Source organism: Oncorhynchus mykiss, chromosome 25 (assembly GCF_013265735.2).
Source record: "Oncorhynchus mykiss isolate Arlee chromosome 25, USDA_OmykA_1.1, whole genome shotgun sequence".
In the NCBI taxonomy this organism is placed as follows: Eukaryota; Metazoa; Chordata; class Actinopteri; order Salmoniformes; family Salmonidae; genus Oncorhynchus; species Oncorhynchus mykiss.
In genome coordinates, this window is record NC_048589.1 from 44356192 (window position 1) to 44379129 (window position 22938).

At 46.4% G+C, this 22938-nt stretch overlaps 2 protein-coding genes across 4 annotated transcripts in view; one reads left to right on the forward strand and one right to left on the reverse strand.

Moving 5' to 3' along the window:
* The window catches only part of galnt16 (UDP-N-acetyl-alpha-D-galactosamine:polypeptide N-acetylgalactosaminyltransferase 16), a 43831-nt gene extending 24404 nt beyond the window's left edge, over positions 1–19427 (reverse strand). The window contains exons 1-4 of one of the 3 annotated variants that reach the window (XM_036963115.1): positions 18807–19427; positions 1793–1980; positions 1374–1472; positions 886–953 (exon numbers count right to left, since the gene is read on the reverse strand). In XM_036963115.1, coding sequence (XP_036819010.1) covers positions 886–953; positions 1374–1472; positions 1793–1980; positions 18807–19004 — 553 coding nt within the window. In that variant the 5' untranslated portion in view covers positions 19005–19427. Of the gene's footprint in view, positions 1–885; positions 954–1373; positions 1473–1732; positions 1981–18806 lie in introns of those variants that run through there. The other 2 variants (XM_036963116.1, XM_036963117.1) reach the window with 2 other exon arrangements.
* LOC110505940 (probable N-acetyltransferase camello) overlaps positions 1–22938 on the forward strand; it is a 669337-nt gene that overhangs the window by 123063 nt on the left and 523336 nt on the right. The window lies entirely within an intron of this gene.

Sequence of the window (22938 nt, forward strand, 5' to 3'; positions counted from 1 at the left end):
TGACTGGCTGGCTGGCTGGCTGACTGACTGGCTGGCTGACTGGCTGGCCGACTGACTGGCCGACTGGCTGGCCGACTGGCTGGCCGACTGGCTGGCCGACTGACTGGCCGACTGACTGGCCGACTGACTGGCCGGCCGACTGACTGGCTGACTGACTGGCTGGCTGGCTGGCTGACTGACTGGCCGACTGGCTGGCACTAAGCGAGGTCCATACAGAAATGGTTTGTCGAGATCCGTGTGGAAGAACTTGACTGGCCTGCACAGAGCCCTGACCTCAACCCCATCAAACACCTTTCGTATGAATTGGAAAGCCGACTACTAACCAGGCCTAATCGCCCAAAATCAGTGCCCAACCTTCTTAATGCTCTTGTGGCTGAATGGAAGCAAGTCCCCACAGCAATGATCCAACATCTAGTGGAACGCCTATCCATGAAGAGTGGAGGCTGTTATAGCAGCAAAGGGGGACCAACTCCATATTAATGCACATGACTTCGGAATGAGATGTTCGACGAGCAGGTGTCCACATACTTTTGGTCATGTAGTGTACATTCCTGGACAAATTCTCTCTCCTGCTATCTAAATCATTCAACATGTTTTTATGATTTACCCTCTCACGGTCTCCCTGTATGCCTGTCCCCATCTCACAATCTCTCTTCATGCATTTCTCTGTGTTCTGACAGAGCAAATACAGCAGGTGGAGACAGAGAGAACTTCCTAGGTCAATGTGAAGAACCTCATAAAGAAGAAGAACCTCATAGAGACTGAAAGGGAACCGATAGGGACCTCACAGAGAGCAGAGTTACTGTCAGAGACTCATGCTGGGAGCCGTGTAAGGACCAGAGACTATTTAACAAGTAGAACTGAGAAAAAGCAGGGAGGCCTCACGATCAGTACTGAAGTCATCTATCAGGATGATCTCCTGGATCAGAGAGGGAGGGCTCCTCAACAGGACACTGGGAGAGAGAGAGAGACAGAGAGAGAGAGAGAGAGAAGACAGCATTAAACACTAAATATAAGATGGTCAATTCTTAATTGTTTATTGTGTGAGAAATACAATAGTACTTTACTTTCTGATGGTGCGTAGCAGGCTGGAGTGTGTTCTTTGTGTTTTACAGCAGTGTTCTACAGCAGTGTTCTAGTGTTTTACAGCAGTGTTCTAGTGTTTTACAGCAGTGTTCTATAGCAGTGTTCTAGTGTTCTATAGCAGTGTTCTAGTGTTCTATAGCAGTGTTCTATAGCAGTGTTCTATAGCAGTGTTCTAGTGTTCTATAGCAGTGTTCTATAGCAGTGTTCTATAACAGTGTTCTAGTGTTTTACAGCAGTGTTCTAGTGTTACAGCAGTGTTCTAGTGTTCTGTAGCAGTGGATCCTTACCTTTTGATGGTGCGTAGCAGGGTGGAGCGAGCCTCATTGTTGAAGGTGATGATGATGCTCGTAGGAGGAAGGTTAGCATCATAATTCACGGAGGCACACCTACAAACAAAAATAAGCAACATTGTTTTAAAGTATTCACACCTCCTGTGCATTGTGTACTGTACACCCCACTCACTATAAAACCCAATGAGTGTTTGCTATCATAACAGCAAAGGACATGTGATATCATGCCAGCCCAAGGTTGATGGTTGAAGGTGCAGACATTGCATGATGTACTCTCTTTATGAGAGTGTCCTGTCGAGTCGAGCCGTGTTTCTCTGATGGCCCGCTCTGAGCCCATTCGGTCTGTGTGTAGTCACCTGTAGTGCCGTGTGTCTCTGATAGCCCGCTCTGAGCCCATTCGGTCTGTGTGTAGTCACCTGTAGTGCCGTGTGTCTCTGATAGCCCGCTCGGAGCCGAGTCGGTCGCTCTCGGCCAGGTTGAAGGCGTGGTCTCTGTAGGGGTCGTCTCCCGCCTTCAGCTGTTTCTCCAACAGGTACGCCTTCTCATCGAAACTACCTATGAGCTGACCCTGCTGCTGCTGCTCCGCCCACGGAGACAGGGTCATCTGCAGGGGGGCAGAACAAAACACAGAGGTCAGGAGTCAGAGGTCAAAACTCAGGAAGTAGAGGTAAACAAGAAAGATGGGTTACGAGTTAGAAGATGGATGTCATCTTTGTCTCTCACACAGTTGATGGTGACCTTACCAACCTCATTTGAAAAGCTTAGATACTGTACCACCTGATCCATCATCTAAGACACCCAGTTAGTGATCTCTACAATGACTGAGATGTTATCTGGTCTGAGACACCCAGTTAGTGATCTCTACAATGACTGAGATGTTATCTGGTCTGAGACACCCAGTTAGTGATCTCTAGAATGACTGAGGTGTTATCTGGTCTGAGACACCCAGTTAGTGATCTCTACAATGACTGAGATGTTATCTGGTCTGAGACACCCAGTTAGTGATCTCTAGAATGACTGAGGTGTTATCTGGTCTGAGACACCCAGTTACTGATCTCTATAATGACTGAGATGTTATCTGGTCTGAGACACCCAGTTAGTGATCTCTATACTGACTGAGATGTTATCTGGTCTGAGACACCCAGTTAGTGATCTCTAGAATGACTGAGATGTTATCTGGAACCTTTTAACCATAGGAGCGAGAGGGGAGACAGAGGGGGTGTAGGAGTGAGAGGGGAGACAGAGGAGGTGTAGGAGCGAGAGGGGAGACAGAGGAGGTGTAGGAGCGAGAGGGGAGACAGAGGAGGTGTAAGAGCGAGAGGGGAGACAGAGGAGGTGTAAGAGCGAGAGGGGAGACAGAGGAGGTGTAGGAGCGAGAGGGGAGACAGAGGAGGTGTAGGAGCGAGAGGGGAGACAGAGGAGGTGTAGGAGTGAGAGGGGAGACAGAGGAGGTGTAGGAGCGAGAGGGGAGACAGAGGAGGTGTAGGAGCGAGAGGGGAGACAGAGGAGGTGTAGGAGTGAGAGGGGAGACAGAGGAGGTGTAGGAGTGAGAGGGGAGACAGAGGAGGTGTAGGAGCGAGAGGGGAGACAGAGGAGGTGTAGGAGCGAGAGGGGAGACAGAGGAGGTGTAGGAGCGAGAGGGGAGACAGAGGAGGTGTAGGAGTGAGAGGGAGGACAGAGGAGGTGTAGGAGCGAGAGGGGAGACAGAGGAGGTGTAGGAGTGAGAGGGGAGACAGAGGAGGTGTAGGAGTGAGAGGGGAGACAGAGTGTGCCCAGTGGGAAGGGACTGAGCCGCAACACAAGTCTTAGTTAAATGTTATTTTCCCTTGTTAGACAAATCACATACTGAATGTAAGCACTCAGAGTGCAGGTGATTGAAATCCCCCATAATCCCCCATAATGAATCAGGGGAAATTTTATTTGTCACATGCGCCGAATACAACAGGTGTAGAAATTACATACTTACTACGAGTCCTTAAACAACAATGCATAATTATATATTTTTTTAAAGTAAGAACATTTTTCTAAACTAAAGTAAAAAATGTATAATAATGAGGCTATTTACAAGGAGTACCAAGTCAATGTGCGGGGGTACGGGTTAGTCGAGTGAGGTAATATCTAGGGACGGGGTGAAGTCACTGTGCACAGATAATAAACAAAGAGTAGCAGCAGCTACTTCCTGGGGTTTATTATGGATCCCCATTAGTTCCTGCCAAGGCAGCAGCTACTCTTCCTGGGGTTTATTATGGATCCCCATTAGTTCCTGCCAAGGCAGCAGCTACTCTTCCTGGGGTTTATTATGGATCCCCATTAGTTCCTGTCAAGGCAGCAGCTACTCTTCCTGGGGTTTATTATGGATCCCCATTAGTTCCTGTCAAGGCAGCAGCTACTTCCTGGGGTTTATTATGGATCCCCATTAGTTCCTGTCAAGGCAGCAGCTACTCTTCCTGGGGTTTATTATGGATCCCCATTAGTTCCTGTCAAGGCAGCAGCTACTCTTCCTGGGGTTTATTATGGATCCCCATTAGTTCCTGTCAAGGCAGCAGCTACTCTTCCTGGGGTTTATTATGGATCCCCATTAGTTCCTGCCAAGGCAGCAGCTACTCTTCCTGGGTTTTATTATGGATCCCCATTAGTTCCTGTCAAGGCAGCAGCTACTCTTCCTGGGGTTTATTATGGATCCCCATTAGTTCCTGCCAAGGCAGCAGCTACTCTTCCTGGGTTTTATTATGGATCCCCATTAGTTCCTGCCAAGGCAGCAGCTACTCTTCCTGGGGTTTATTATGGATCCCCATTAGTTCCTGCCAAGCAGCAGCTACTCTTCCTGGGGTTTATTATGGATCCCCATTAGTTCCTGTCAAGCAGCAGCTTCTCTTCCTGGGGTTTATTATGGATCCCCATTAGTTCCTGCCAAGGCAGCAGCTACTCTTCCTGGGGTTTATTATGGATCCCCATTAGTTCCTGCCAAGCAGCAGCTACTCTTCCTGGGGTTTATTATGGATCCCCATTAGTTCCTGTCAAGGCAGCAGCTACTCTTCCTGGGGTTTATGATGGATCCCCATTAGTTCCTGTCAAGGCAGCAGCTACTCTTCCTGGGGTTTATTATGGATCCCCATCAGTTCCTGCCAAGCAGCAGCTACTCTTCCTGGGGTTTATTATGGATCCCCATTAGTTCCTGCCAAGCAGCAGCTACTCTTCCTGGGTTTATTATGGATCCCCATTAGTTCCTGTCAAGGCAGAAGCTACTCTTCCTGGGGTTTATTATGGATCCCCATTAGTTCCTGTCAAGGCAGAAGCTACTCTTCCTGGGGTTTATTATGGATCCCCATTAGTTCCTGTCAAGGCAGCAGCTACTCTTCCTGGGGTTTATTATGGATCCCCATTAGTTCCTGTCAAGGCAGAAGCTACTCTTCCTGGGGTTTATTATGGATCCCCATTAGTTCCTGTCAAGGCAGAAGCTACTCTTCCTGGGGTTTATTATGGATCCCCATTAGTTCCTGTCAAGGCAGAAGCTACTCTTCCTGGGGTTTATTATGGATCCCCATTAGTTCCTGTCAAGGCAGCAGCTACTCTTCCTGGGGTTTATTATGGATCCCCATTAGTTCCTGTCAAGGCAGCAGCTACTCTTCCTGGGGTTTATTATGGATCCCCATTAGTTCCTGCCAAGGCAGCAGCTACTCTTCCTGGGGTTTATTATGGATCCCCATTAGTTCCTGTCAAGGCAGCAGCTACTCTTCCTGGGGTTTATTATGGATCCCCATTAGTTCCTGCCAAGGCAGCAGCTACTCTTCCTGGGGTTTATTATGGATCCCCATTAGTTCCTGTCAAGGCAGCAGCTACTCTTCCTGGGGTTTATCATGGATCCCCATTAGTTCCTGTCAAGGCAGCAGCTACTCTTCCTGGGATTTATTATGGATCCCCATTAGTTCCTGCCAAGGCAGCAGCTACTCTTCCTGGGGTTTATTATGGATCCCCATTAGTTCCTGTCAAGGCAGCAGCTACTCTTCCTGGGGTCCAAACAAATGAAGCACTTACATATAAAACTAAAGATAAAACCGTACTTCATAACATTATTACACCACTACATATCTACAATATAAAGTGAGTATGTGTGAGTCTTTACCTGTGTGTGTGTGTCTCTCTCTTCACAGTCATAGTCATGGCTCTATGTAGTACTGTGGAATAGAGTTCCATGTAGTCATGGCTCTATGTAGTACTGTGGAATAGAGTTCCATGTAGTCATGGCTCTATGTAGTACTGTGGAAATAGAGTTTAATGTAGTCATGGCTCTATGTAGTACTGTGGAATAGAGCTCCATGTAGTCATGGCTCTATGTAGTACTGTGGAATAGAGTTCCATGTAGTCATGGCTCTATGTAGTACTGTGGAATAGAGTTTAATGTAGTCATGGCTCTATGTAGTACTGTGGAATAGAGCTCCATGTAGTCATGGCTCTATGTAGTACTGTGTGCCTACCATAGTCTGTTCTGGACTTGGGGATTGTGAAGAAACCTCTGGTGGCATGTCTTGTGGGGTATGAATTGGGGTCTGAGCTGTGTGCCAGTGGTTTAGACAGCTTGGTACATTCAGCATGTCAACACTTCTTACAAAAAGTTAATCTCTCTTCCACTTTGAGCCATGAGAGATTGAGATGCATGTCATTAATGTTAACACTGTGTACTTTTAAGGGCAAGTCACGCTGCCCTGTTCTGAGACAATTTTAATTTTCCTACGTCCCTTTTTGTGGCACCTGACCACACGTCTGAACAGTTGTCAAGCTGGTATGAATGATTCGGGAGACAGGCGCAGGAATGCGTAATTGGGTTTCCCTTTGCAATCCGTGATAGTTTGCAAGCCCTGCCATATCCGACAAGCATCAGAGCCGGTGTAGTAGGATTCAATCTTAGTCCTGTATTGACGCTTTGCCTGTTTGATGGTTCGTTGGAGGGCATAGCGGGATTTCTTTTCTTAAGTGTCCGGATTAGTGTCCCGCTCCTTGAAAGCGGCAGCTATAGCCTTTAGCTCAGTGCGGATGTTGCCTGTAATCCATGACTTCTGGTTGGGATATGTACGTACGGTCACAGTAGGGATGACGTCGTCAATGCACTTATTAATGAAGCCAGTGACTGATGTGGTAAACTCCTCAATGCCATTGGATGATCAGATGCCATCCCGGGAACATACAGTGCCTTGCGAATCATTAGTCATTTAGGTCAACATTGTATCATTCAGAGATCCTCACTGAACTTCTGGAGAGAGTTTGCTGCACTGAAAGTAAAGGGGCTGAATAATTTTGCACACCCAATTTTTCAGTTTTTGATTTGTTAAAAAAGTTTGAAATATCCAATAAATGTCGTTCCACTTCATGATTGTGTCCCACTTGTTGTTGATTCTTCACAAAAAAATACAGTTTTATATCTTTATGTTTGAAGCCTGAAATGTGGCAAAAGGTCGCAAAGTTCAAGGGGGCCGAATACTTTCGCAATGCACTGTATTCCAGTCTGTATTAGCAAAACAGTCCTGTAGCTTAGCATCCGCTTCATCTGGAGGATAGAGTTATGGTCAGATATGCCAAATGGAGGGCGAGGGAGAGCTTTGTAAGCGTCTCTGAGTGTGAAGTCTTTTTTTCCCTCTGGTTGCACATGTGACATGCTGGTAGAAATGAGGTAAAACAGATTTAAGTTAGCCTGCATTAAAGTCCCCGGCCACTAGGAGCGCCACCTCTGGATCAGCATTTTCTTGTTTCCTTATGGCCTTATACAGCTCGTTGAGTGGGGGTCTTAGTGCTGAGCGTGTGATGGTTCATCTGATAGCATAGCGGGATTTCTTATAAGCGTCAGGATTAGTGTCCCGGCCAATAGGAGCGCAGCTTCCGGATGAGCATGTTTCCTGTTTTCCTGTTTCCTTATGATCTTATACAGCTTGTTGAGCAACGTCTTAGTGCCAGCATCGGTTTGTGGTGGTAAATAGACAACTATGAAGATGAAAAATCTATTGGTAAAATAGTGTGGTCTACAGCTTATCATAAGGTACTCTACCTCAGGCGAGCAAAAACTTGAGACTTCCTTAAAAACTTCTTGATACTACCCATCCCGCATGCGGGGGAGCGTAATCATCGCCTCAAACTAATTAGCATAACGCAGCGGACATAAATATCCCTAGAAAATATTCCTATTCATGAAAATCACAAATGAAATATATTGAGACACAGCTTATCCTTTTGTTAATCACACTGTCATCTCAGATTTTCAAAATATGCTTTACAGCCAAAGCTAGACAAGCATTTGTGTAAGTTTATCGATAGCCTAGCATAGCATTATGCCTTGCTAGCAGCAGGCAACCTTGTCACGGAAATCAGAAAAGCAATCAAATTAAATCGTTTACCTTTGATGAGCTTCGGATGTTTTCACTCACGAGACTCCCAGTTAGATAGCAAATGTTCCTTTTTTCCAAAAATATTATTTTTGTAGGCCAAATAGCTCCCGTTTGTTCTTCACGTTTGGCTGAGAAATCTACAACACCAAACTTTTTTCCAAATTAGCTCCATAATATCGACAGAAACATGGCAAACGTTGTTTAGAATCAATCCTCAAGGTGTTTTTCACATATCTATTCGATAATATATCCGTCGGGACAATTGGTTTCTCATTAGAAGCGATTGGAAAAATGGCTACGTCTGTACTTTACGCAAGATTTTCTGCAGGAGCCATCATGTGACCACTTGCTAAATGTGGTCTCTTACAGTTATTCTTCAACATAAATGTGTAAAAAGACGTCACAATGATGTAGACACCTTGGGGAATACGTAGAAAACGTAAGCTCATTCACAGCCATATAAGGAGTCATTGGCATGCAGCGCTTTTAAAATATGGGGCACTTCCTGATTGGATTTTTATCTGGGTTTCGAGTTCTGTTGCACTCACAGACAATATCTTTGCAGTTTTGGAAACGTTAGAGTGTTTTCTATCCAAAGCTGTCAATTATATGCATAGTCGAGCATCTTGTCGTGACAAAATATCCCGTTTAAAATGGGAAAGTTTTTTTATCCAAAAATGAAAATACTGCCCCCTAGTTACAAAAGGTTAATATTAGAGATCACAGCACCAGCTATTGTTGACAAAGAGACACCCACCACCACCACCACCACCATGATCTTACCGCAGGCAGCTGTTCTTACAGAATTACCTGTAAGGTCCCACAGTTGATCAGTTAATTTCATTTAGCCTGACACTGCAACACTTAGCAACCGGACGTGCAAGCCCACACGTGCACAAAGTTGTGGCAAAAACCCACATGACTAATTTAAAATGTTTCTCTAGCAGGATTCGAGTCTCTGCAGTAACTAGTAGTCAATCTAGCAGGATAAAGGGTATCTCTAGCAGGGTAAACGGTTTCTCTGGCAGGGTAAACGGTTTCCCTAGCAGGGTAAAAGGTGTCTCTAGCAGGGTAAAAGGTTTCTCTAGCAGGATAAACTGTTTCTCTAGGAGGATAAACGGTTTCTCTAGCAGGATAAACGGTTTCTCTAGCAGGATAAACGGTTTCTCTAGCAGGATTCAAGTCTCTGTTGTAACTAATAGTCATTCCCAGTGGTAGAGGACATACAGAGACCCATTCAGTCACAAACAAGAGACAGACACACACCATTCTGATTCAATAAGCATCTACACATTCAGTCACATACAGCGTGGAGCAGGACCAGATATCGGAGGTTGAGCTCATGGAAAAATTCATAGAATGTAGCGTTGCAAAGGAGATTGTTCCGCAGAGCAAACAAAACAGTGCTGTAATGTAATTTTGAGTTATGATAACATCACTGAATCAAATTTATTACCATGGTTACAGAACATAGAGAGCGAGAGAGAGAGAGACACAGAGAGACACAGAGAGAGAGAGACAGAGACAGAGATAAAGTAAGAGAGGAGAGTGGGTTAAGTGTTATATGTCCAACCCTTGTTTGTTTCTCGTGTCTAATTGGACTAAAAGGTCTAGCCTGGTTTCCATGGTATTGTGATTAGGGTCACATTACCTGGGAGAGGGCCAGGGTGAAAAAACATCTGAACACACACAGCGTGACTACCACAGCTCAGGGGGGGGGGTGAACCTTTCTGCTCTGAGCTCTAACTCTGTATAGAACACCACAGGCCAATGCTTTCATCAACTCAAACTTCATTCTTTTTTTTCAGCAATTTGGAAGCCACAACAAAATGGCATCCTCAAAAATGAAAATGATGAAGTTATACACTACCGTCCAAAAGTTTGGGGTCACTTAGAAATGTCCTTGTTTTTTGTTTTTTTAAGAAAAACACGTTTTTTTGTCCATTAAAATAACATAAAATTGATCAGAAATACAGTGTAGACGTTGTAAATGACTACTGTAGCTGGAAAACAAAAAATGTTTTCAATTAAATATCTACAAAGGCGTACAGAGGTCCATTATCAGCAACCATCACTCCTGTGTTCCAATGGCACGTTGCGTTAGCTAATCCAAGTTTATCATTAGAAAACCCTTTTTGAAATTATGTTAGCACAATTCCCAGAGAGGTGCGGGGAATTGAACCCTGGTCTTCGGTGGGGAGAGGGGTGACCTGTCCATGCTGGGGGGGTTACTGCTTGATCACGGGCTCTGCACAACTTACATTCACTTTAATTAAGTGTATAAAGGCTGTTGTTTGTTTTGACAATTTCAATTCACCATTGAATCTTTTTTTTTTTTTTTTTTTTTTTTTTTTACAGTGTGGCTGTGTGGGTAAAAATGTAAACGAAATGTACGATCTTACTGCCCCTCCTGTTTCTAATCTGTCTAAATAAATAAAATAAAATAAAATAATAATAAAATTATAAAATTTAATTTAATAAAATAAATCATTAAAAACAAAAAGGTGGAATTCCACCAAAAATATTCTCAAATTACCCTTATCATCAATCAATACTTAGGCTAATAATAATTTGCATTTCCAAACCATTGATTGTATGAGAAACTGTTGTGTTTTGATGCTGTGTTTAACATGCACTGAACCCCACCCCCCAAAGAAAATTTTTCACAACGTTCTCTTACTAACACCTATAATCAGGTTAAAGGATACCAAGCCAGTTGCACAACTGAATGCATTCAACCAAAATGTGTCCCCTCAGAGAGCAGATGTTGTTGGGGGCTAACTGCCGTGCTCAAGGATAGAAGGGCACATTTTTCCATCTTGCCTGCTCAGGGATTTGAACCAGCAACCGCCAGGCTATGTGCTCTTAACCGCCAGGCTGCCTGCTCTTAACCGCCAGGCTGCCTGCTCTTAACCGCCCGGCTGCCTGCTCTTAACCGCCAGGCTGCCTGCTCTTAACCGCTAGGCTGCCTGCTCTTAACCGCCAGGCTGCCTGCTCTTAACCGCCCGGCTGCCTGCTCTTAACCGCCAGGCTGCCTGCTCTTAACCGCCAGGCTGCCTGCTCTTAACCGCCAGGCTGCCTGCTCTTAACCGCCAGGCTGCCTGCTCTTAACCCCTGCTCTTACATGCTCTTACATGCAGTCCCCAAGAACCACTGTGGGTGTTTCAGAGTACTACATTTCTGTTTTAAAACACAAACATCAGATCTCAGTTTAGGTACAATACTTTACTTGGTTTCATTACACAATCATGGTGTTTTGAGACTCTATTTTAACAGTGCAGGCAAGGAGCCATCATGTGGCCAAGAAATTACTCATCATGAGTGATGTCATGAACCCTGGTTGTGGAGGGCACCTGTTGCTATGGAAGTTATGGAACCACACAGAGAAAGAGGGGGAGAGAGCGAGACATGGGGAAAACCAGTCTCCTGTACCATGCTTTACTGAGATGCTCTCATGGAAAGTTTAGGGTTGGGTTAGGTGTTACGTTAGGGTTGGGGTTGGGTTAGGTGTTACGTTAGGTGTTACGTTAGGGTTGGAGTTGGGTTAGGTGTTAGGGTTGGAGTTGGGTTAAGTGTTTAGGGTTAGGGGTTACGTTAGGGTTGGGTTAGGTGTTACGTTAGGGTTGGGGTTGGGTTAGGTGTTACGTTAGGGTTAGGTGTTAGGTTTAGGGTTGGGTTAGGTGTTAGGGTTGGGTTAGGTATTAGGGTTGGGTTAGGTATTAGGGTTGGGTTAGGATTGGGGTTAGGGTTAGGTGTTGGGGTTGGGTTAGGTGTTGGGGTTGGGTTAGGTGTTAGGGTTGGGTTAGGTGTTAGGGTTAGGTGTTAGGGTTGGGTTAGGTGTTAGGGTTAGGTTTAGGGTTGGGTTAGGTGTTAGGGTTGTGTTAGGTGTTAGGGTTAGGTGTTAGGGTTAGGTGTTAGGGTTGTGTTAGGTGTTAGGGTTAGGTTTAGGGTTGGGTGTTAGGGTTAGGTGTTAGGGTTGGGTTAGGTGTTAGGGTTGGGTTAGGTGTTAGGGTTGGGTTAGGTGTTAGGGTTGGGTTAGGTGTTAGGGTTAGGTTTAGGGTTGGGTTAGGTGTTAGGGTTGGGTTAGGTGTTAGGTTAGGTGTTTATTTATCATAGACATCCATAGCCAGAGGGCTATTTGCATGTGAGCATATCCTGGAATGCACCTTGGATAATGTTTTTTAGGGTTGGGTTAGGTGTTAGGGTTGGGTTAGGTGTTAGGTTAGGTGTTTATTTATCATAGACATCCATAGCCAGAGGGCTATTTGCATGTGAGCATATCCTGGAATGCACCTTGGATAATGTTTTTTAGGGTTGGGTTAGGTGTTAGGTTAGGTGTTTATTTATCATAGACATCCATAGCCAGAGGGCTATTTGCATGTGAGCATATCCTGGAATGCACCTTGGATAATGTTTTTTAGGGTTGGGTTAGGTGTTAGGTTAGGTGTTTATTTATCATAGACATCCATAGCCAGAGGGCTATTTGCATGTGAGCATATCCTGGAATGCACCTTGGATAATGTTTTTTAGGGTTGGGTTAGGTGTTAGGGTTGGGTTAGGTGTTAGGTTAGGTGTTTATTTATCATAGACATCCATAGCCAGAGGGCTATTTGCATGTGAGCATATCCTGGAATGCACCTTGGATAATGTTTTTTAGGGTTGGGTTAGGTGTTAGGGTTGGGTTAGGTGTTAGGTTAGGTGTTAGGGTAGGGTTAGGTGTTAGGGTTGGGTTAGGTGTTAGGGTTAGGTTTAGGGTAGGGTTAGGTGTTAGGGTTAGGTGTTAGGTTTAGGGTTGGGTTAGGTGTTAGGGTTAGGTGTTAGGGTTGGGTTAGGGTTGGGGTTAGGTTAGGTGTTTATTTATCATAGACATCCATAGCCAGAGGGCTATTTGCATGTGAGCATATCCTGGAATGCACCTTGGATAATGTTTTTTAGGGTTGGGTTAGGTGTTAGGGTTGGGTTAGGTGTTAGGTTAGGTGTTTATTTATCATAGACATCCATAGCCAGAGGGCTATTTGCATGTGAGCATATCCTGGAATGCACCTTGGATAATGTTTTTTAGGGTTGGGTTAGGGTTGGGTTAGGTGTTAGGGTTAGGTTAGGTGTTTATTTATCATAGACATCCATAGCCAGAGGGCTATTTGCATGTGAGCATATCCTGGAATGCACCTTGGATAATGTTTTTTAGGGTTGGGTTAGGTGTTAGGGTTGGGTTAGGTGTTAGGTTAGGTGTTTATTTATCATAGACATCCATAGCCAGAGGGCTATTTGCATGTGAGCATATCCTGGAATGCACCTTGGATAATGTTTTTTTTTTATAAATAAAATTGAATGTATGTTGGTATTCTTTTATTATTTCTACATTTTAACAGATACATTATCCATTTCAAATTAGGCTGCTACTCAAAAGAAAAGAAAAAACTAAGAAATACATAGAAATTGTAATAAATAAAATACAGATTTTAATAAATAAAACATTCAGTATAAACAGGAAAATAAAAAATCAGTTGGCCTCCACCCCCAACCTCCCATCCTATTCCCCCAACCTCCCATCCTATTCCCCCAATCTCCCATCCTATTCCCCCAACCTCCCATCCTATTCCCCCAACCTCCCATCCTATTCCCCCAACCTCCCATCCTATTCCCCCAACCTCCCATCCTATTCCCCCAACCTCCCATCCTATTACCCCAACCTCCCATCCTATTCCCCCAACCTCCCATCCTATTCCCCCAACCTCCCATCCTATTCCCCCAACCTCCCATCCTATACCCCCAACCTCCCATCCTATTCCCCCAACCTCCCACCCAGCCAACATGTCTCCACCCCAACCTCCCATCCTATTCCCCCAACCTCCCATCCTATTCCTCCAACCTCCCATCCTATTCCTCCAACCTCCCATCCTATACCCCCAACCTCCCATCCTATTCCCCCAACCTCCCATCCTATTCCTCCAACCTCCCATCCTATTCCCCCAACCTCCCATCCTATTCCCCCAACCTCCCATCCTATTCCGCCAATCCCACCCAGCCAATGTCTCCACCCCAACCTCCCATCCTATTCCCCCAACCAGCCAACATGTCTCCACCCCAACCTCCCATCCTATCCCCCCAACCAGCCAACATGTCTCCACCCCAACCTCCCATCCTATCCCCCCAACCTCCCATCCTATTCCTCCAACCCCACCCAGCCAACATGTCTCCACCCCAACCTCCCATCCTATTCCCCCAACCCCACCCAGCCAACATGTCTCCACCCCAACCTCCCATCCTATTCCCCCAACCCAACCCCACCCAGCCAACATGTCTCCACCCCAACCTCCCATCCTATTCCCCCAACCCCACCCAGCCAACATGTCTCCACCCCAACCTCCCATCCTATTCCTCCAACCCCACCCAGCCAACATGTCTCCACCCCAACCTCCCATCCTATTCCCCCAACCCCACCCAGCCAACATGTCTCCACCCCCAACCTCCCATCCTATTCCCCCAACCCCACCCAGCCAACATGTCTCCACCCCAACCTCCCATCCTATTCCCCCAACCCCACCCAGCCAACATGTCTCCACCCCAACCTCCCATCCTATTCCCCCAACCCCACCCAGCCAACATGTCTCCACCCCAACCTCCCATCCTATTCCCCCAACCCCACCCAGCCAACATGTCTCCACCCCCAACCTCCCAGCCCCACCCAGCCAACATGTCTCTACCCCCAACCTCCCATTCCCCCAACCAGCCAACATGTCTCTACCCCGGCTTGGCAGTGCTGCCTGCCAGCTGTAATCTTCTCTGATTGATTGAGAGATTCAAGGGGCTTATACTCATGGACTTCAAAATTAACTTTGTAACTTTGCCCCAGAAGCATTTATCTGCAGAACCCTCCCACATCACAGCTGCTCACTGCACTGAGACTAGGAAACACTGTCACCACTCATAAATCCATGATTATCGAGAATTTCAATAAGCAAATCTCTATGGCTGGCCATGCCTTCCACCTGGCTACCCCAACCCTGGCCAACAGCTCTGCACCCCCCCCACAGCAACTGGCCCAAGCCCCCCTCCCCCCCACTTCTCCTTCACCCAAATCCAGACAGCTGATGTTCTGAAAGAGCTACAAAATCTGGATCCCTACAAATCAGCTGGGCTAGACAATCTGGACCCTCTTTTCTTAAAATTATCCGCCGCCATTGTTGCAACCCCTAACCTCTCTTTGGTATAGTCTGAGATTCCTAAAGATTGGAAAGCGGACGCCATCATCCCCCTCTTCAAAAGGGGGAGACACTTGACCCAAACTGTTACAAGCCTATATCCATCATGCACTGCCTTTCTAAATTCTTCGATAGCCAAGTGAACAAACAGACCATTTCGAATCCCACCGTACCTTCTCTGCTATGCAATCTGGTTTCCGAGCTGGTCACGGGTGCACCTCAGCCACGCTCGAAGTCCTAAACGATATCATAAGCGCCATGTATAAAAGACAGTACTGTGCAGCCATCTTCGTCGACCTGGCCAAGGCTTTCAACTCTGTCAATCACCACATTCTTATCGGCAGACTCAACAGCCTTGGTTGCTCTAATGACTGCCTCGCCTGGTTCACCAACTACTTCTCAGACAGAGTTCAGTGTGTCAAATTGGGGGTCTGTTTATATATAGCCTCCAACACTCTACTCAGCAAACTGGATGCAGCCTATCACAGTGCCATCTGTTTTTTTCACCAAAGCCCCATATATTACCCACCACTGCGGCCTGTATGCTCTCGTTGTCTGGTCCTCGCTACATATTCTTCGCCAAACCCACTGGCTCCAGGTCATCTATAAGTCTTTGCTAGGTAATGCTCCGCATTATCTCAGCTCACTGTTCACCATAACAACACCCACCCGTAGCACGTGCTCCAGCAGGTATATTTCACTGGTCATCCCCAAAACCAGCACCTCCTTTGGCTGCCTTTCCTTCCAGTTCTCTGCTGCCGCCAATGACTGGAACAGAGATATATCTCCCTCCCTAACTTTAAGCGTCTGCTGTCAGAGCAGCTTGCCGATCGCTGCAGCTGTATACAGCCCATCTGGAAATATCCCATTCAACCAACTACCTACCTCATCCCCATATTTATTTTTGTTTTTCTGCTATTTTACACACCAGTATTTCTACTTGCACATCCTCATCTGCACAAATACCCCTCCAGAGTAATTTGCTAAATTGTAATTACTTCACTACTATTGGCCTATTTATTGCCTTACCTCCTCACTCCATTTGCACACACTGTATATAAACTCTCTATTGTGTTATTGACTGTACATTTATTTACTCCATGTGTAACTCTGTGTTGTTTTTGTCGCACTGCTTTGCTTGATCTTGGCCAGGTCGCAGTTGTAAATGAGAACTTGTTCTCAACTGGCTTACCTGGTTAAATAAAAGTGAAATTAAAAAAATAAAAATAATAATAATATGAAGTAATGTACCTACTAATTTCCGGGACATATTGACCAGTTGGGAGTTGGGGCCAATCCCATCGTAAAACGTTTCCTTGGTGTTAAATACAGTTTGTGAACAAATTTAAAATGTATAAATTGATTGTTTGGATTACGGGATTAGAGCGCAGTACATTACTGTCTAGTTTGAGAAACAGACTCACAAGTCCTCAACTGGCAGCTTCATTAAATAGTACCCGCAAAACACCAGGCTCAACGTCAACAGTGAAGAGGCGACTCCGGGATGCTGGCCTTCTTGGCAGAGTTGCAAAGAAGAAGCCATCTCTCAGACTGGCCAATACAAATTGGCAAAAGAAATAAAGATTGTCAAAAGAACACAGATACTGGACAGAGGAACTCTGCCTAGAAGGCCAGCATCCCGGAGTCGCCTCTTCACTGTTGACATGGAGACTGGACAGAGGAACTCTGCCTAGAAGGCCAGCATCCCGGAGTCGCCTCTTCACTGTTGACGTTGAGACTGGTGTTTTGCGGGTACTATTTAATGAAGCTGCCAGTTGAGGACTTGTGAGGCGTCTGTTTCTCAAACTAGACACTAAAATACTTGTCCTCTTGCTCAGTTGTGCACCGGGGCCTCCCACTCCTCTTTCTATTCTGGTTAGAGACAGTTTGAAGTGTTCTGTGAAGAGAGTAATACACAGCGTTGTTCAAGATCTTCAGATTCTTGGCAATGACTCACATGGAATAGCCTTCATTACTCAGAACAAGAATAGACTGACGAGTTTCAGAAGAAAGGTCTTTGTTTCTGGCCATTTTGAGCCCAATCGAACCCACAGATGCTGTTGCTCCAGATACTCAACTAGTCTACAGAAGGACAGTTTCATTGCTTCTTTAATCAGAACAACAGTCTTCAGCTGTGCTAACATAATTTCAAAAGGGTTTTCTAATGATCAATTATCCTTTTGAAATGATAAACTTGAATTAGCTAACTCTCGTCAGAAATCACACAGGATGGAGGAGAGTGTCTCTCGTCAGAAATCACACAGGATGGAGGAGAGTGTCTCTCGTTAGAAATCACATTTATTTTGGAAGATCGAGACAGGATAAATATATTGTCTCAGCTGAAAAACTCCCCACATATTTTAATCTTCTTGTGGTTTGGTAACTTCCTGTTCTTCAATGGACTCTGGCTGGACGACGCAGAGTTAGATTCGTTCTTAAGTATCTGGTGTCAGTCTCACAACAGAGCCTTCAACTGCAAGGGGGCATTGCATTGTGGATGTCCCCTCATTGAAATGCATGACATCCGGCACAACATAACAGATGAAAATAATCAGTGGTGTAAAGTACTTTAAAGTACTACTTAAGTACTTTTTGGGGTATCTGTACTTTACTATTTATATTTTTGACTACTTTTACTTCACTACAATACTCAAGAAAATAATGTACTTTTTACTCCATACATTTTCCCCTGACACCCAAAAGTACTTGTTACATTTGGAATGCTTAGCAGGACAGGAAAATGGTCCAATTCACACATTTATCAAGAGAACATCGTTGATCCTCTCTACTGCCTCTGATCTGCAGGACTCACTAAACAGAGAACATCCCTGGTCCTCCCTACTGCCTCTGATCTGGAGGACTCACTAAACAGAGAACATCCCTGGTCCTCCCTACTGCCTCTGATCTGGAGGACTCACTAAACACAAATGCTCCATTTGTAAATTATGTCTGAGTGTTGGAGTGTTCCCCTGGCTATCTGTAAATGACGTCTGAGTGTTGGAGTGTTCCCCTGGCTATCTGTAAATGACGTCTGAGTGTTGGAGTGTTCCCCTGGCTATCTGTAAATGACGTCTGAGTGTTGGAGTGTTCCCCTGGCTATCTGTTAATGATGTCTGAGTGTTGGAGTGTTCCCCTGGCTATCTGTAAATGATGTCTGAGTGTTGGAGTGTTCCCCTGGCTATCTGTAAATGATGTCTGAGTGTTCCCCTGGCTATCTGTAAATGACGTCTGAGTGTTGGAGTGTTCCCCTGGCTATCTGTAAATGACGTCTGAGTGTTGGAGTGTTCCCCTGGCTATCTGTAAATGATGTCTGAGTGTTGGAGTGTTCCCCTGGCTATCTGTAAATATATATGTGTTGTGTTTTTTTTTTTTAATACTTTTGATACTTAAGTATATTTTTTAAATGACATTTACATTTGATATTTAAGTATATTTAAAATCAAATACTTTTAGACTTAAACTCAAGTAGTATTTTACATTCAACTTTCACTTGAGTCATTTTCTATTAAGGTATCTTGACTTTTACTCAAGTATGACGACAGGGCACTTGTTCCACCACTGAAAATAACGCAATAATAATGCGGTAGCAGAAATATCATATTTAGAGTTCAGATTCATTATAGGAAATGGACCACAGCGTCGACGCACAGGTTCTCTGCGCTCAACACAAATAGTAGACTCAGTGAGGTGGTGGGTGAGCAGCAACAGAGATAACCCACTGTGCATCAACATGCAACACACACTCCCCTGCAGCAGCACAGCCACAGCTAGCCGCTTCCCTACCCCTTCTATCTCTCTCTCGGTTCTCCGTCTCTCCCATCACGCTTCTCTGCTCTCAATCTGTCACTCACAATCAACGGAATGGACCTGTCGTCTCGGTGGATCTCCAGCCTCCCGCCGTCGGCATGTCTCCTGATGTCCGCGACGCGGGGCTGCGAGGCTGGGGATGATGATGAGTGTGGTTTATTGTCCTGCCACAGGTAATAAAATGTTCCCAGGATCCACGCTACGGTCAAGATAGCGATGGCGTTGGCCCGTATCCTGCGCATTGTGAGCCCATAAGGAGGACTTTGTCCTGAAACCCCCAGATGGTTAATCTCTGGTTTCAGGTTCGCTTGGTGGTTCTTTTGGAACCGGAGACGGAGCTGGAGGAGAGGTGCGCAAAAATTGCTTCTCCGGTTATGGCTCGCACCGCAGCAAACAGCCTCACCAGTAACGAACTATTCAGATAGAGAGAGGAGCGAACAGTCTCTCTGCTTGACTGGGATTTGCGCATTCACAGAGCCGTGCGCGGTCCTAGCGCCCTGAAATTCCTTCCGAGGAATCATTTCTGGCTGATGCACACAGCAGATCTTCTCACTGTCTTTGGCTGGATTGCGTTCTCAGTGTGGTTTCTGTTAGAATAGAACACTACTGATTATGTAAAGATAATGGATAGACCAATAGCGGTGCATGGGTAAAATCACTGGACCCCACAAGCCATTTTACAACCTATGTGTTGTGATAATTGCTTGTTTGCTCTATAACCTGTTAGTTCATATTCCTTGATACCTTGATAAATAGGGCCTAAGGCCTGAGACAGTAAAAAGACAGTGATATATAGGGCCTAAGGCCCGAGACAGTAAGAAGACACAGTGATATATAGGGCCTAAGGCTCGAGACAGTAAGAAGACACAGTGGTATATAGGGCCTAAGGCCTGAGACAGTAAGAAGACACAGTGGTATATAGGGCCTAAGGCCCGAGACAGTAAGAAGACACAGTGGTATATAGGGCCTAAGGCCCGAGACAGTAAGAAGACACAGTGGTATATAGGGCCTAAGGCCCGAGACAGTAAGAAGACACAGTGGTATATAGGGCCTAAGGCTCGAGACAGTAAGAAGACACAGTGGTATATAGGGCCTAAGGCCCGAGACAGTAAGAAGACACAGTGGTATATAGGGCCTAAGGCCCGAGACAGTAAGAAGACACAGTGGTATATAGGGCCTAAGGCGCGAGACAGTAAGAAGACACAGTGATATATAGGGCCTAAGGCTCGAGACAGTAAGAAGACACAGTGGTATATAGGGCCTAAGGCCCGAGACAGTAAGAAGACACAGTGGTATATAGGGCCTAAGGCCCGAGACAGTAAGAAGACACAGTGGTATATAGGGCCTAAGGCCCGAGACAGTAAGAAGACACAGTGGTATATAGGGCCTAAGGCGCGAGACAGTAAGAAGACACAGTGATATATAGGGCCTAAGGCTCGAGACAGTAAGAAGACACAGTGGTATATAGGGCCTAAAGCCCGAGACAGTAAGAAGACACAGTGGTATATAGGGCCTAAGGCCCGAGACAGTAAGAAGACACAGTGGTATATAGGGCCTAAGGCGCGAGACAGTAAGAAGACACAGTGGTATATAGGGCCTAAGGCCCGAGACAGTAAGAAGACACAGTGGTATATAGGGCCTAAGGCTCGAGACAGTAAGAAGACACAGTGGTATATAGGGCCTAAGGCCCGAGACAGTAAGAAGACACAGTGGTATATAGGGCCTAAGGCTCGAGACAGTAAGAAGACACAGTGGTATATAGGGCCTAAGGCCCGAGACAGTAAGAAGACACAGTGGTATATAGGGCCTAAGGCTCGAGACAGTAAGAAGACACAGTGGTATATAGGGCCTAAGGCCCGAGACAGTAAGAAGACACAGTGGTATATAGGGCCTAAGGCCCGAGACAGTAAGAAGACACAGTGGTATATAGGGCCTAAGGCCCGAGACAGTAAGAAGACACAGTGGTATATAGGGCCTAAGGCCCGAGACAGTAAGAAGACACAGTGGTATATAGGGCCTAAGGCCCGAGACAGTAAGAAGACACAGTGGCAGAATAGATTCAACCACACCTTTGTTTCATCACAATACCGGATAGCATCCTCTGTCCAGTGAAGTCCACAAAGCATATTATATTGCATGTGCAGTAACAGACAGTTCGTTACATGATCCACAGCATGAACCGTGTGTGTGTGTGTGTGTGTGTGTGTGTGTGAGTGAGAAAGTAGAAAACACATGTTGACTCACCCTACTTGTAGAGAAATGCCATCTTCCTGTCTTTCATGTTGATGAAACTATGTCATACAGTATCTTTGTTGTCGTTGTCCTCGGCTACCTGGCTAAAATGCTTGCTCACTAGCCTATCTTCCACTAATGGGCAACGTTAGCTAGAGCCTCTACGGGATCGGTGTCCCCCCCCCCCCCCCCGCGGAGGCTAATGTGATTAGCATGAGGTTGTAAGTAACAAAAAAGCAAAAAAATGACTGGATTCATTGTCTAATATATTTTAACAGCCTATTTGAGAGTCTCCACCATTCAACTCAAGCAACTAAAATTAGGAGGCAGGCAAAACTGAATTAATGTTCTTTGGGAATTATCAAAGATATCTTCTTCCTTCTAGAAAGATACTCTCTGTTCCTTTGGAAAAAATATATATTTGTAAGGTTGGATATAAAGCATTATCTACAGACGGATCTTATTGTAATCTGTGTCCTTCAGTGAATTACTCACCCACAGATTCAGACAGACAGAGACAGTCACACTGACCACCCTGAACTGGGCAAGCCTCATGGAACAGACATTCCTGAGGCACTGTGGAGCAGCCCTGCCCTGCCCAGCCCTGCCCTGCCCAGCCCAGCCCTGCCCTGCCCTACCCAGCCCTGCCCAGCCCTGCCCAGCCCTGCCCTGCCCAGCCCTGCCCTGCCCTGCCCAGCCCTGCCCAGCCCTGCCCAGCCCTGCCCAGCCCTGCCCTGCCCAGCCCAGCCCTGCCCAGCCCTGCCCTGCCCAGCCCTGCCCAGCCCACTTACCTCTGGGAATTTACAATGTATTTCTCCATAGAAAAAACAAAACCTGCATCTGAAATGTTAGCCGAGTGCACTCCCTGTTGGGCCCTGGTCTAAAGTAGTGCACTCCCTGTTGGGCCCTGGTCTAAAGTAGTGCACTCCCTGTTGGGCCCTGGTCTAAAGTAGTGCACTCCCTGTTGGGCCCTGGTCTAAAGTAGTGCACTCCCTGTTGGGCCCTGGTCTAAAGTAGTGCACTCCCTGTTGGGCCCTGGTCTAAAGTAGTGCACTCCCTGTTGGGGCCCTGGTCTAAAGTAGTGCACTCCCTGTTGGGCCCTGGTCTAAAGTAGTGCACTCCCTGTTGGGCCCTGGTCTAAAGTAGTGCACTCCCTGTTGGGCCCTGGTCTAAAGTAGTGCACTCCCTGTTGGGGCCCTGGTCTAAAGTAGTGCACTCCCTGTTGGGGCCCTGGTCTAAAGTAGTGCACTCCCTGTTGGGCCCTGGTCTAAAGTAGTGCACTCCCTGTTGGGGCCCTGGTCTAAAGTAGTGCACTCCCTGTTGGGGTCCTGGTCTAAAGTAGTGCACTCCCTGTTGGGGCCCTGGTCTAAAGTAGTGCACTCCCTGTTGGGGCCCTGGTCTAAAGTAGTGCACTCCCTGTTGGGGCCCTGGTCTAAAGTAGTGCACTCCCTGTTGGGGCCCTGGTCTAAAGTAGTGCACTCCCTGTTGGGGCCCTGGTCTAAAGTAGTGCACTCCCTGTTGGGGCCCTGGTCTAAAGTAGTGCACTCCCTGTTGGGGCCCTGGTCTAAAGTAGTGCACTCCCTGTTGGGGCCCTGGTCTAAAGTAGTGCACTCCCTGTTGGGGCCCTGGTCTAAAGTAGTGCACTCCCTGTTGGGGCCCTGGTCTAAAGTAGTGCACTCCCTGTTGGGGCCCTGGTCTAAAGTAGTGCACTCCCTGTTGGGGCCCTGGTCTAAAGTAGTGCACTCCCTGTTGGGGCCCTGGTCTAAAGTAGTGCACTCCCTGTTGGGGCCCTGGTCTAAAGTAGTGCACTCCCTGTTGGGGCCCTGGTCTAAAGTAGTGCACTCCCTGTTGGGGCCCTGGTCTAAAGTAGTGCACTCCCTGTTGGGGCCCTGGTCTAAAGTAGTGCACTCCCTGTTGGGCCCTGGTCTAAAGTAGTACACTCCC